Source organism: Populus euphratica, unplaced genomic scaffold, assembly GCF_000495115.2.
Source record: "Populus euphratica unplaced genomic scaffold, PopEup_1.0 scaffold49.1, whole genome shotgun sequence".
Lineage (NCBI taxonomy): Eukaryota > Viridiplantae > Streptophyta > Magnoliopsida > Malpighiales > Salicaceae > Populus > Populus euphratica.
In genome coordinates this window covers 852,781-866,989 of record NW_011499875.1, presented here as the reverse complement: position 1 = coordinate 866,989, position 14,209 = coordinate 852,781, and the positions used below count along the sequence as shown (strand labels likewise).

Genomic DNA, 14,209 nt, shown 5'->3' with positions numbered 1-14,209 from the left:
TCAATAAAAGCAATTTTTATAGTTTAATTTTCAACTTGAATTATGCAAGGAATTGAATTGTGAAATTTCAAGATTAACATGCTATAACAAATTTAATAATAACATCAAATAATTTCATATATTTATTTTTTAATCCAATCTAGAACACAATAATATAAACTAGTAGTTTCTACATTCATAGATAGATAGTAGGGGTGAGCAAAAAAAATTAAAAAATTAATTAAATTGAGAAAATCAGAAAACTTAAACTGAAAAAATCTGAAAAAATCCTAGTCGTGAGCAAAAAAAATTAAAAAATTAATTAAGTTGAGAAAATCAAAAAACTTAAACTGAAAAAGTCTGAAAAAATCCTAGTTAAATAAAAAGAGATCCAAACTGAGCCAAAACTGAAAAAAATCAAACCAAACCAATTTGAACTAGGTTTTTATATTAAAAAACTGAACCGAACTGAAATAGATCAGTTTGAACTAGTTTTAATTTTTTTTAATTTAATTTGATTATTTTTTTATAAAATTAAAACCAAACCAAATTTTAATTTTTTTAATTATTAACTAGTTTTAATTTTTTTTAATTTAATTTTATTATTTTTTTATAAAATTAAAACCAAAGCAAATTTTAATTTTTTTTAATTTAGTTTAATTATCTTGTTATAAAAATAAAACAAAACAAAAAATGATCACCATCTATTTTTAAAGTTTTCGGTCTTGGATGTGTATGGGCCGAGGCCACCAATCTTTATCTGCCTTTTTATGGGTTCGGCTTTGGAATGGCATGTACCATCTGCTTCCTGCATACGAATAATCAAAGCCCAGCCCATTTAACCGTTAGTAACTCAAAACCTACAAAAAAAAAAAACCAGCTACTGTATTTACTTGTGGCGAGACTGGTGTTTGTTCGACGTTTTCTTTTGTTTCTGTCGTGGCTTTGGTTTCATTGATTGAATAAAAGGAAAGTAAAGAAAAAAAAAAAAAACAGAAGCTAAAACCCTCCCTACCCATTTTCTTTCCTCTTTCTCTCAACCTTCTTTTTTCCGTGTGCCAAAAATCAATGGGAACAAAGGCAGATCAAGAAGAAGAAGCAAGGCGTCTCAAAACAATAGCAGAGACTAAATTTACCAACTCCAACCTCAAATCAGCCCTCAAGCACGCCAAGAAAGCCCACCGTCTCTCGCCAAAACTCGAAGGTCTCTCTTCAATGCTGACAGCCTTGAAGACTCTCCGTATCGCCTCCAAGACCCAAAATTCAGACATCACTGACTGGTACAAGATTCTCCAGGTAGAACCCTTCTCTCATATGAACACTATTAAGAAACAATACAAGAAACTAGCTTTAGTCTTACACCCTGATAAGAACCCATTTTTAGGATGCGAAGAGGCATTTAAGCTTGTTGCTGAGGGGTTTAGAGTCTTGTCTGATAAGATTAGGAGGAAAGAGTATGATTTGAGGTTGAGGATACGGCTTCAGGACGAGAGGGTTAGTGATAATTCTGCTGTGGAGACCTTTTGGACTGCCTGTTCGCGGTGTAGGCTTTTGCATCAGTTTGAGAGACAGTATTTGGGGCATAATTTGGTGTGTCCTAGTTGTAAGAAGAGTTTCGAGGCTGTTGAGGTAAAAGGAGGGGATAAAAAGGATGCTGAGGTTGGAGTTTGGAGTGAGAGGCTAAGGAGGAAAGATATTGGTGGTAAGGGAATTGGGGGTTTGAGTTCCGGGGAAGGGGTCAGTGCGGGGTCGAGGAGAGAATTGGATGCTGAAAGTGCAGGAGGCCTGAATTTGAAGGGGAATGAAGTAATTTCTGGAGAATGGGGTGGTGGGAAATTGAGGACCGGGGGTTTGAGGAGGAGAACGAGTACTGTTGGTGAGGTTTTGGAGAGATCAAAGAAGAGGGTGAAGTTTTCTGATGAAACGATGACATTAGCAGAAATGAAGTTGGAAGCAAAGAAAAAGGCTAGTCAAAAGAAGGTGGAATTGAAGGAGAAGAAGCAAAAGGATGTTGGAGAAAAGGAGAAGAAGAAGGAGAAGCAGAAGGTGATGGAGAAGGGGAAGGGGAAGGGGAAGGAAACATGTCTAGTCTTGAACAAGAACACGGATTTGGAGACTGAAAAAGGTGGAGCATCAAAGAAGAGTGGGGATACGGAAATCAAGACAAGGGAAGGTGTAAAGACAAGTAGAAAAATGGAAATCATGAGGCAAGGAGCATCAAGGAAGAGTGCGAGTTTGCAAATGGAGAGGCACAAGAATTCAAGGGGGGATTTGGACAGCATGGCAGTGGAGTATTCAAATTTCTTTGATTTTGATAGTGATAGAGTGGAGAGGAGGTTTAAGAAAGGGCAAGTTTGGGCTATTTATGACGATGATGGAATGCCGAGACATTATGGTTTGATTGATGAAGTTGTTTCAGTGAATCCCTTTAAGGTGAACTTGAGTTGGTTGGATCTTCAAAGGTATGGAGACGAGGTGTTAATTTGGGAGAAAATGGGACTTAATGTATCTTGTGGTAGATTTAAGGTTGCCAGGACGATGATAATTGACTCTGTTAACATCTTTTCACATGCTGTGGAATGTGAAAGGGAAGCAAGGGAAGTTTATAGGATTTATCCTAAGAAGGGTTCTGTGTGGGCACTTTATAATGAAGCAACTTTAGGTGCTGAAGGAACAAATCTGTCCGCTAGTGATGAGCGATGCCATGACATTGTTGTGTTGTTAACCACGTACAGTGAGATGCATGGATTGAGCATGGCCTACCTTGAGAAGGTTGATGGGTACAAGACTGTATTTAAGAGACGAGAGATTGGGTGCCATGCAATTAGATTGGTTGAAAAAGATGATATTTGGTTGTTTTCACATCAGATTCCTTCAAGGAAGTTTTCTGGTGACGAGGTTGCTGACAATTTAAAGGACTGTTGGGAACTTGATCCTGCTTCACTTCCTTCAAATTTGCTTACTATTGGTGGGGAAGCTGACATTGAGTAGGGAAAACTGACATGCTTTATGATAGCTCTTCTTTTCTGATTCAGGGATTGAGGTAGAAAATATATGGATGTAAATTAAATACCCTGCGAGGTAATTATGCAACTGATCACTTCTTGTGTTTTCTGTAATCATGACTGCCTATTCTGGTCTGATCATTTACATTAGTAATTTTGTTAAAAAAATTAACTTGGTTATAACTCCAAACACAAGTGAGTGTGGGAGTGCAGCACACAAGTAACTAAGGCACAAGTACCTCATGGTTTAAAGGACCAACTAACAATGGGTTTAAGCTCACGATTTAGAGGAAATTATTGAAAACTGAAAGACAAACTTCAGATATTTTTGATGATCTATATAGGTAAGTATGATAGCCCTCATGTATGGATTGGTTGCAGTCGAATATGTAGTTTGTGTTTAGATTGGTGGTCCATCTGTCCATGAACGCAGCCACAAGTATGCGCTGTCCCCTGGTATCTATACTCTTAGGTTTGCTGAATTTCTAGGTTCAATGATTTTTCTTAATACATGGTCATGTTTTATTTCTTGGTTGGGTCATATAAAAAAAAAAAAAAGCACCCGAATGAGATGCCATGCTATGACGAGCATAAAGCACACGCATTTTTGTTTACATTTACGCATGTGCGTAGTTAACATTTTTAGGCTTCTATGATCTATGGAAAAGGGCTTCCATAATCCTCAAAGGAAATTTGAAAAGGTACCATCGATTTTTCTATTTGCAGATTGCATTCTGTGGATGGGAATGGGGTTGTAACTTGTAATATTGCCCTTGTCTGGACATAAACTTAAGCACATCACTCTCACCTTGACTTTTTCACTATTTAACATGCTCTTGTCAAATCACTTGCTATGTCATTCTTTCTCTTCAGATTGCAAGCTCCGCATTTACAGTCTGCTATATGTGCAACATCTATTGATGAAGATTTCAGATTTGATAGAGTTCAAAATCTCTTTTGTATTCCTTTCTAACAATTGATCATTGTTTTTCGATTGGTTCTTTAGCCTTTGCTTTCTCTTATTAAGAGGATCCTCCATCCAACAAAAAGAAGCTGGCAGTTGCATTTAGCCAAGTTCATCCTACCAGCAATCAAATGCGAGGCTTAATCCACTTTGTTCTGTTGCAAACTTGTGGATTTTATGTGGAGGTTTGAGAAACTGATGTCCTCAAGCTTTCTAAGTTACAAAGTTATTTACAGCTTTCAGACATTAGCCTGTTGAACTTACTAGCCTAATATCAATTCCGGGTTACTGCTGGAGCACTCGATTGCTCTGTTGATTGATCATTCTGCAGATACTGTAGCTGCTTTTGAGAATTTGCAGGTCGCAGGTGATTTGCTAGATGAGAGAATGGCAACTTAACTAAACAACTCTGTTGTCATAGTCACTGGTTTTGCTATTTCAGCTAGTTTGCAAACTGTCATAATATTTAACAACAGGTCAAGATGGACCTCATGCAAAAACTGCTGCAGAATATGCAGACAAGTAATTGACTTTTGACCAGTCACAACTTCACTGCTCCTAAACTCAGATGTCAATTGTTGCCGGGAGATGAATGAAAAAAAATTACAGCAGCCAAGGCACCAAAAAAGAAGCCATAGAAAACTACATAACTCAGTGTGGACGGTCGTTATCTGCTCAAATAGTTGTGAGGTTACCGGTTACTCGAATCCCTTGGCAACAAGGAACTGTGTAATCCTAATAAATATACTGTTGTTATTGCGCAGGCCATGACGTCGGTCGTGGGCATGAAGTTGATTGGTACACATGCCATTGGGTTGTACCGCTGAATCAGAATGCTATCGTTAGGCAAATGGTTTACGCTGAAACTTCCTTGCAAGCTGATAACATTTTTGAGGAACAAAGTATATTCTTGTTTCTCAAGAACAATTCTTGTCATTCGTGGTGATGCGTTCTTTTGCCTTCTGAATTGTTGGTGAATGGTTAATATCTGCGAATGCTTTGTTTTTCTGGCACTAATGATACAAAAGCAACACACTGGCTACCTCTAAATACAAGACAGCCTCCTAATCCTAATGCATCAAATGGATTTGCAGAAGAAGCATTATTGTCTACACGACCCAGTAAGTCTCGGGCGCTTCGTTTTGATCCAGCAAGCTTCTTGTATCATATTATATGATCCAACACCAAATTGATCCAGCAAACTTCTTGTATTATCCGTTATGATCCAGCACCGTAGTCTGTAACTAATTATTTGAAATTAATTTTTATTTTTATGATCCAGCACCGTAGTCTGTAACTAAACATTCTAATTGCTTTGTTTAACTTCACAAGGACAACGGATTACACAGCACAGCACAACAAGGGCAAATATTTTTTTATATAAATATTAAGATGATAATATATTGAATTAATTTGGATTAACTATATTAGTCTATTAATTTGTATGTCGAGTTATAAAACTATAATAACCTTATATAAAATAAATTATGAAAATGAATTTATAATAAAACAAATAATGAAGAATAAATTTAAAAACAATTAATTAAAAAAATCCAAAATAATGATTTGTGTCAATTCAAGTTAACCTGTCCAACTTGAAACCCAAATTATGAGATTAGGATAATTAAATAAAAAAAATTGAAACAATTTATAAAACTTAATTCTTAATTAACTTAGTGTGGAAAAATAAAATTGTAAAATATTCAATTAAAAGATGGACATGAAAAACATCTCAAGTTAACCTACAAAACCCGTGACCAAAAATCATGAGATAATGATAACTTCATATAAAGAAAATCAAAACAAATAAAAAAATCTAATTCTCAATTAACTTAATATTGAAAGATAAAATTAAAAAAATCAATTTTAAAAAAAAATTAAATCAACCCCTCAAATCTATGATCTGGATCATAAGACAAACCCAAAAAAATCATAAAATAAAATTTCAGGTTAACAAAATCTTGATCAATAAATTGCAGAATAATGAAATTAAAAAAATAAAGTCTCAATAAAAAAGGATTAAAACAAATTAAATAACAATTAAAAAATTAAAATCAAACTTGATATAAAATAAAATATTGAGGGATGCAATTAAAAAAATAATTTAATTAAAAGAATTATATAAAATATTGAGGGGTGTTAATGAAAAAATAATTCAGTTAAGATGATTATATAAAATATTAAAAGGTGTGATAAGAAAAAAAATAATGAAGAGAATGATTAAAAGTAAAAAAAAAATGCAATCAAGACTAAAGACAAAATCTAAAATGTGAAAAAAAAGTTATAGGAGGATTAAATTGAAAGAAATTTCCAATTATATAAATTACATAAACTAAAACAAATAACATGAAAAAAATAAAAACCAAATTTAAAAAAAAAAACAGATTGAATGATTGCTTTGAAAACATATAAGGAAAAACTTAAAAAATGAGGAGAAGAGAGGAAAATAATAATAATAAAAAAAAGGCATCCACCATCACAAAACCCAATATATTTTAGCAACATGTACTGTTCACTAATAAAAAAAATGTTGTGAAAATAAAAATATTATCATGGAAGATAGAATTTGATCATTAAAGAATGCCATATACATTATTTAAAAAAAGCGGGGCACACCAACATGTCCACGTGATATTCACATGCAACTCATTTTTTAAAATTAAATAATATTTTATATATATCAAAATATTAAATTGCATTTAACCAAACTCAATAATAACATAACAACCATAAGGAAAGTACCAAAAAACCAACATTACTCAAATTTAAGGCAATTAGATGTCAATGACAATTTGATTATTGAAAAAAATAAAACATATATTTTATTTTTATCTCAAATCAATCTCTTTACTATGTAAAAAGTAACCGAAAAACCACTATACTCTGTTGCCAATTGTATTGAGTTAATTAGGAAAAAATTATAATTTTACTATTTAAATTAAATCTATAACTAAAATTTGCTACAGTGTTTCTTTTAATTTTAATTTAATGCTGCAGAATATTTTGTGCTGTGAATAATGTCACTCTGATTGTGTCGAGTGGCAGGTACATTATAGTCTTAAAATTATGCTGTCTGTGTCCTGAACAGAAGGCATGGGCCTTGTGGTGGGTACCTTGTGCGCTGTTTATTTTTGGGTATACAAATGTTTTTTTATAAGTTTTGAATATTTTTTATTTGAAATTAATTTTTATTTTATATTTTTAGATTATTTTAATATATTAATATTAAAAATATTTTAAAAAATAATAACTACTATACTTTCAAATATGCTATTAAAATTCAGTATAACGGTGTGGCTCAGTGGTGGTCAGGACGAACAAACGACCTCGTTTAACCCTGCAACAGCAGCTGCAATTTAGGATCCACAAGGCTCACCCCGTTTCAAAGCCTCAAGAAGACGACAACCGGTCTCTACCACCTAAAACATTAACCAACACCGGCATGCCTTGGCTTATAATCTAGAGAAGAGCCATTTGTGTTCCATTGAAGCCATCTCATGGGAAGCGCCAGCATGGTATTGATTTCTTAATATTTGTTAATCAACAACACGATTCCATGATTTGAAGATCAAGTAAGTTTGTAGGATTGCACGGTATCGGTGCTCTGGATTAGGACCGAGGCACTTCAATGGAAAACAACAGCCGTTTTAAAGAGCCAAATTTACCAGATTACTGCAAAGAACCACTTGTTTTAAGTTACGAATTATGGCAACCAGGACAAGTTTTAATTCAAACCAAAGAAAATAGAACGGCTCACAGAAGATTTTTGATCGACCACAGCAAATGCAAAAACGTGGAATTTATTTATTAAAGAGTACTTCCAGCCAGGTCCCCTGGCCCCCAACAAAATTGTATCCTAGCTATGCAGCCCCCTGTTCCGAAGTTTGAAGATAGTAATATTCTAGAACAGCATCATGTTGAAGATGCAAGCTGCCCCAGCACAATTGCTATAGGATCGCCATTGAGAGCCAGATAGTTTAATCCATTCTTGAAAAGAGAGCGAACTGTAACGCATGGGAATTGGATGAACCCGAGAACCGGGCAGTAACGAAGCTGATAGAAATATTTTCTATATGGGCATGCCTTGGCAATCTGAAACCGATTATGACTTCGATCCCCACCGATCATAACCAGCCATTGTTGCATGGATGCATTGAACTCAACTTTCCAAGTGGTCGGCACGTTACAATCACTGTTGTTGAGCTGGACATTGAACTCCAAGTTCAGACTAGTGTCTTCTCGGACCACATTGTCATTGGAATCAACCACCGATGAGAATTTTATCGGAAGCAAAGAGAGATTGTTCCTGTGCACAACAGGAGGTGGGCAGCTGGCTTCCATGGCTAGAGACATCCCGTCAAATGGACTGGTGACTGCGATGTAATAATCTAAACCCAGGAAAACCTCGTTGTCATTTGAATCAACCACCGCGTCTTTGGGACCTTGAGCATCAATGGTCCTTTGAAATGATATTGCTGTCAAGGCAAAGAGAAGGAAGGAGAACACCAGCTTAGGGATCTTCATAGCTTACGATACATTGAAGAAATGCTCAGAAAAAGCAGAAGTCTCTCCAAAGCAGATATGGGGTTTGGATAAATCTCACTTAAAAGTGGAAATGGTATCCTAGGAGGTAGGTGGTGATTGGCCAGGCAAAGAGCTAGATATATAGTGACGTTGCAGCAGAACATCGAAGTTCCATAAACCTTGAGACCATCTATCCTCGGATTTGAATATGAAACTTCGATTTTAACTGCTTTTTGAATGGCAACAACAGTACTGAAGCTAAGATTTCAATTTGATGTCCTAATAAAATAAATAATCATGGGTGATCTAACACAGAAGTAATTAAAATTGGCTGTACTAAATTGTTTGTTTGAGTCAGGTACTTGTGAATCTGTTCATTTCGCTAGAAGAATCTATGAACAGTCTCAACTCTCAAGTGTGACCGTTGATTAGACAACATAAGAGTGTCCATATCCACGAAAAAGAGCACAGGTTTCCTCCATGTTAGGTGGAGAAACTTCCTAGAAGCCTCATTCCTGGCTACAAATTTTCTGTCACATCCTGCTGATCAAGAGGGCTGACTTTGCAGGTGTTAGAAATGGTGGCATTCTCCTCTAATTACAATTACAAAAGCATACTAATCAAATTAGTTTTCCAAGTTTGATCTATAATTATGGAATATATTATATCATGGAAATCTTACAAACAAAACTAAGCATATATTTAAATTTAATTAAGAGACTAAAGTATTGTCCTAGCTCGCGCATGTGCAGATATATATATATATATTATTGAAGAACTTAAATCAACCAGAAGCTATTGTTTATCTTAGCAAATACAAAGTTTTTAACCGTAATTGTTCTTTCTATTAAAAAATTATTTCATATTTGTAACATCAAGTTAACAAAAAATAAAAATAGTTTGTTAATATTTTATGTGTGACTATAAGCTAAAAGGATTATAAATATAACAAAATCATGTTCAAAATCTATTTTAAATTTTAAGAATAAAAAATTGATTTGAATTGAATTCTTATGAACAATTTATTATTAATATTATTATTCTCATATCATATATATAATAATTGAAAATAAAATTATGAAGATTCAAATAAAAATTTATCATAATATTTAAGAATCTTGTTAAAATAAAATAGTAAGTGAATCTAATAGATTTTTCTTAAAGTGCCAAAAAAACCCAAAGAAAAAAAATATTATTTTTTGGTTTTATTAAGAGGGTAGACAACTTTTTTTTTACCATCTAAAATTTGATCATTCCATTGTTTGTCAAGCCTACCACGTAAGTGATAATAGTCTCTTCCTAGCAAATGTGGATAATTTTTTAAGCTTAAAAAATATAGATTTATAACCATTATATTCATATTTAATTCTTAATGTATGATAATTAATGAAAGGTTGGTAATATAAGAATTAATTATAATTTTTAACATAATTAATTCTTTAACTTTTTAATTTTCAAAATTAACTATAAAAAAGATGATGAATGAAAAGTTTCAAACAATGTTTAGTTTTTTTTTTCTGGTGCCTCTTTTATTGATTAAGGGTTTGCTTTCGCTTGATTCTTTTTAATTTTTTATGTATCATTTTTAATTTTTAATTTTAATATTTTATTCTTTTTTTATATTTTGATTTTCCCTTAAGAATTTAAATTTATCTTATAATGAAATATTTAAATTGTGTAATTTTTAATTCAAAGACCTTCTAAATAAAAATGGTAGTGCTGGGATCTTAAAAGACATATTAAAAGCATTATAATTGTACAAGTTATTAATAATAAAACTTTAAAAATAAATAATTTATCATTGACAATAATAAAAGATTTATTATTTTAAAATGTTTTAACAAGTTTATCTATGCTACAACTTTAAATTAATATCAATTATAAATTTGGATACATAATTAGCATGCATGTTATTATTTTATTTTATATTTGAGTTGAAAGCATATTTGCTATGAATTATTAATTTGTTTACTTATAAATTTAAATTTAAACTTGTATAAATTATGAAATTTTTTTAAATTTAAACTTGTATAAATTATGAAATTTAAAAAAAAAACATTCTTATGTTTATAACTATTCTCTTAATAAACCAATCATTGTTCACTATTTCGATTTATTTACAATTTGAAAAAAAATAGTTTTCTCTCTTTTGCTTTTCTTTTTTTGAATGACAAAACGAAGTGACTCCATGCAGGAAAAGGAAGAAGTGGCTTTGGGAAATTTAATATATTATTATATATAAGGATGATTTAGTTATTTTATGAAAATTGATTGACCCAAGATGTAAGTGTAAGGTTTTATTTTTCAAATTAAAAAAAAAAACGATCGATATAATTATACTTTTTATTTATTTATTCCGCCATTGCAGAACGTGCTAGAATTCGTCATGAGCCCAAACAAGGGTTTGGCCCAACCCATAACTAGAACAAACAGTGCCGTGAAAGAGTTAAGAAAGCCATAAAGGTTTCACCGCTTCAGCCTGCAGAGGAGGTCTAGGAAAAATCATCAGCATCCTCTGTCGATTATCTCTTTCTCTTTCTGAATTTGTTTGGGTGTTGGTTACTATTTACGTAAAGTATTGTATTATTCTGTTTCTTGTTTCTGGTTTTTTGGCATAAGAAGGAAAAAGAAGAAGAAGAAAAGAAATGGTCTCTGGGCTAATCAACGCCAATCCAGTAATTTATGAGAAGAAGGAGAGACGGGTTCGAAGTTCTCCAAGTGTTGGTGATGATGAGCATGCTGTTGAGCCTATTGATCAACTTGAAGTTTTTGATATCCTTTTCATTAATTTTTCTTAATTCAATTCTAAAGTTTAGTTTTTTCCCCCTTTTTTCTGGGCGTTCTTCTTATGTTTGGTTCAAAAGCGATCAAAATATTATTGCTTCCAAAGAAAAAAGATTTGATGATTTTTTTTTTGTCCGGGAATGGGGCTAGTCAGTGTAAGAATTAACCCCAAGTACGCTACATGAAAAAATATGTTGCTGTCGGTGGTGAGGAGTGAGCGCAAGCAATGCTAAGAAATGCAGAAAGGATTGATGTTTTCGGTAGTTTGAAGCAAGATTTGTTAGAGTGTTTATTTTCTTGACATTCTCAAATCATATTAGAGACATAAAGGATCCGGAGCATCCTTACTCTTTGGAAGAGCTTAAAGTGGTAACGGAGGATGCGATTGAAGTAGATGACAATCACAGTTATGTCAGGTAACAATGCCTGTGGTCTCAATTCTATTTATTCCTACTTCATTGGCCTTCCTTTTAATATATAACTGAAATTCAAATAAAAATTTATGAGATTTCTCTTATTCAGGGTGACATTCACTCCAACAGTTGAACATTGTAGCATGGCAACAGTCATTGGTCTTTGCTTGAGAGTGAAACTTATGAGAAGCCTGCCACAACGTTACAAGGTATTTGTTAACTGGGTTTTCAGCTTTGTTATCTATTTCTGTAGCAGAGGCAGACCATAAGTTGTGATTGGCAGTATTGTTTAAGATCCTTTAATGGATGTTGCAATGACATACCACTTCCCCCGATAACATGAATAGCCATTCATACTGAGATATTCCTCTTTTTTTTATGAACTTAGGTTGAGGATAGATATATTGTTGAAGTCGCTGGAATACACAACTAGGCGCATGTATAAAAGCTTGGTGACTTTGTATTGTTGGGAATGTTAGGCACATAATTGCTTAAGTTGATTTCCTGTCATTCTTTATGTTATGGCATTTTGTGTCTGTTATTTATTTATGAAATTTTGAGCTCTCCCCCAATATATCTGGAGTAATTTGCGAATGCCTACTTGACTGGCTTGAAGCAAAACAATATGCGAGCACTGTAGTTGTGTGATTCACCAGCACCAGGAATGGGGGGGCATAATAGACTAAGATAAAGTAGATGACAAAGTTTTCCGGTTTGCACTGTCAACATTATGCTTTATAGTTATATAAAGGAAGTTTTGTTCCACAAGCCCTACTCATTACTCCCTTGAATAGTTATATAAAGGAAGTTTTGTTCCACAAACCCTACTCATTACTCCCTTGAAAGATTTCTTACCGCTTGAAAAAGTGTCCTGAAATGATTTGATAAAGCAATGATTTCTTAGTGACCATTATGTCCTAAAATGGATTGAACATCACAGATTATCTGCATACATTAGAAAACATTTAATTCATCCATCAACGCTAATTTATAATTGATGGAGTTGGCCAGTTAGGGATCGTTTAAGTGCATGCTGGAGCTTATTTAATTCCTATATGACTTGGACTCTGGAAACGATATGTGGTTGGAGCATCCCAAATCAATGTTTTGTTGATAACTTTGAATTTTATCTGATACTTCTAATTGTAGTGTTGTAGTGCTGGTCTTAACAGCTACTTTTGGCCCAAGAATTCTTAAACTTTTTGACACTCTTATACTTGTAATTGTAGTGCATCTCCCTCTGCCTTTTCTCCTCTCCTTCTCACCAATATCTCCTCTCCTTCTCACCAATATTTCCCAATGTTGTTTAGGTGGATATCAGGGTTGCCCCAGGAACTCATGCAACTGAATCTGCAGGTAATCACTCTATCTTGGGGTGGAGGGAAACAGCTGTTGGGTGCTTTTAATTTGTGGCTGGGTGGAAGTTCAAATGCCTGTGATAGATTTGCCACCATTTGTTTCCTTATTCTGTGTTGTGCATCTTTTCCTTCCCTTTTCGTTAGAATTTCTTTCCCTATCCAAACAATAAAAGCCATATGGTGGTGTCTTCATCTTACGTACCATGAAGCTAATGTTTTGAAGCCTGAGGTGCTGTATATACTACAGGCATTGGTTTTGAATCCTTAATCAAATATCTGGCGTCCAGAAATAATGACAACCAATTTTCTTTTTCCTTTTTTCTTTCACCTCCTTATTTCTGTGACCTAACAAGCTCTTGAAACATGAGTTGTGGGAGTCTTCACAGAGCACTTCCTGGATTACTGAGTAGCATCATTTTTTCTTAGAACTCCTGTGATGTATGCTTCCTTCTTTTGCCTTGTAGGTGGCATGCAAACTCTATCTTGATAAAAGTGCATATGAATTATAAAACGGCATTTGTTTTCTATCCTAATCTATTTTTTGTGCAGTTAATAAACAACTAAATGATAAAGAGCGAGTAGCTGCAGCATTGGAAAACCCAAACCTGGTGGATATGGTCGATGAATGTTTGGCTCCTTCATATGCCTGAAACATTCCACCTACCACAGCTGAAAGCTTTCTGTGCACACCTTCACTCAAGGCAGCTCATGTTATTACGACTACCATGCAATTGCTTGTCATTGTTCTTCCCATCTTTTTGTTACCCTGATATGTATACATAAATGAGGTTTAAATCCTTAGAATGCAGTTCGAAACTGACCTTTGGTAGAGTTGAACTCTGGCTCTCTCGGCGACTATACGATTTCTTCAGGTTGTCTTGTTATCTCACTTTTATGTTTGTATACTATGATTTATATAATAGGTATTGCGAGGTTTAAATGAATAACAAACAGTGTTGGACCCATTTTGCATTGTGCTTTGAATTTCCCGTGAATTATACCTGTTTGAATAGCTTGTTGTTTGCATGATAAGGGTTCTTATTATATTTTTTTATATATTTGAGCGAAATGTTTGAACTGTGTACTTTAATTACAGAATATAGAAATTGATGGTTTCTGCGGATAGTTTCATCGAATGTTTGTCAAGCATCTTTTTTTATTAATGCAATTGTGGATTAGCCA

General features: G+C 33.6%; 3 protein-coding genes across 4 annotated transcripts; 2 read left to right on the top strand and 1 right to left on the bottom strand.

Moving 5' to 3' along the window:
- Positions 1-872: 872 nt before the first annotated feature.
- LOC105128229 (DNAJ heat shock N-terminal domain-containing protein) lies at positions 873-4,884 on the top strand. 2 transcript variants are annotated; one of them, XM_011029797.1, is made up of 2 exons: positions 873-3,060; positions 3,991-4,884. In XM_011029797.1, exon 1 carries the CDS (start codon positions 1,048-1,050, stop codon positions 2,968-2,970), a length of 1,923 nt encoding a protein of 640 aa, XP_011028099.1. In that variant the 5' UTR covers positions 873-1,047; the 3' UTR covers positions 2,971-3,060; positions 3,991-4,884. The 2 variants fall into 2 exon arrangements, with proteins under 2 accessions (XP_011028099.1, XP_011028098.1); XM_011029796.1 differs by lacking the exon at positions 3,991-4,884 and adding an exon at positions 3,711-3,984.
- Positions 4,885-7,634: 2,750 nt separating this feature from the next.
- Positions 7,635-8,812, bottom strand: LOC105128226 (wound-responsive protein GWIN3-like). Its single transcript, XM_011029792.1, has one exon. It carries the CDS (start codon positions 8,470-8,472, stop codon positions 7,861-7,863), a length of 612 nt encoding a protein of 203 aa, XP_011028094.1. The 5' UTR covers positions 8,473-8,812; the 3' UTR covers positions 7,635-7,860.
- A 2,137-nt stretch (positions 8,813-10,949) lies between these two features.
- Positions 10,950-13,992, top strand: LOC105128227 (MIP18 family protein At1g68310-like). Its single transcript, XM_011029793.1, has 5 exons — positions 10,950-11,244; positions 11,567-11,672; positions 11,779-11,878; positions 12,980-13,025; positions 13,577-13,992. Exons 1-5 carry the CDS (start codon positions 11,118-11,120, stop codon positions 13,675-13,677), a joined length of 480 nt encoding a protein of 159 aa, XP_011028095.1. The 5' UTR covers positions 10,950-11,117; the 3' UTR covers positions 13,678-13,992.
- Positions 13,993-14,209: the final 217 nt, after the last annotated feature.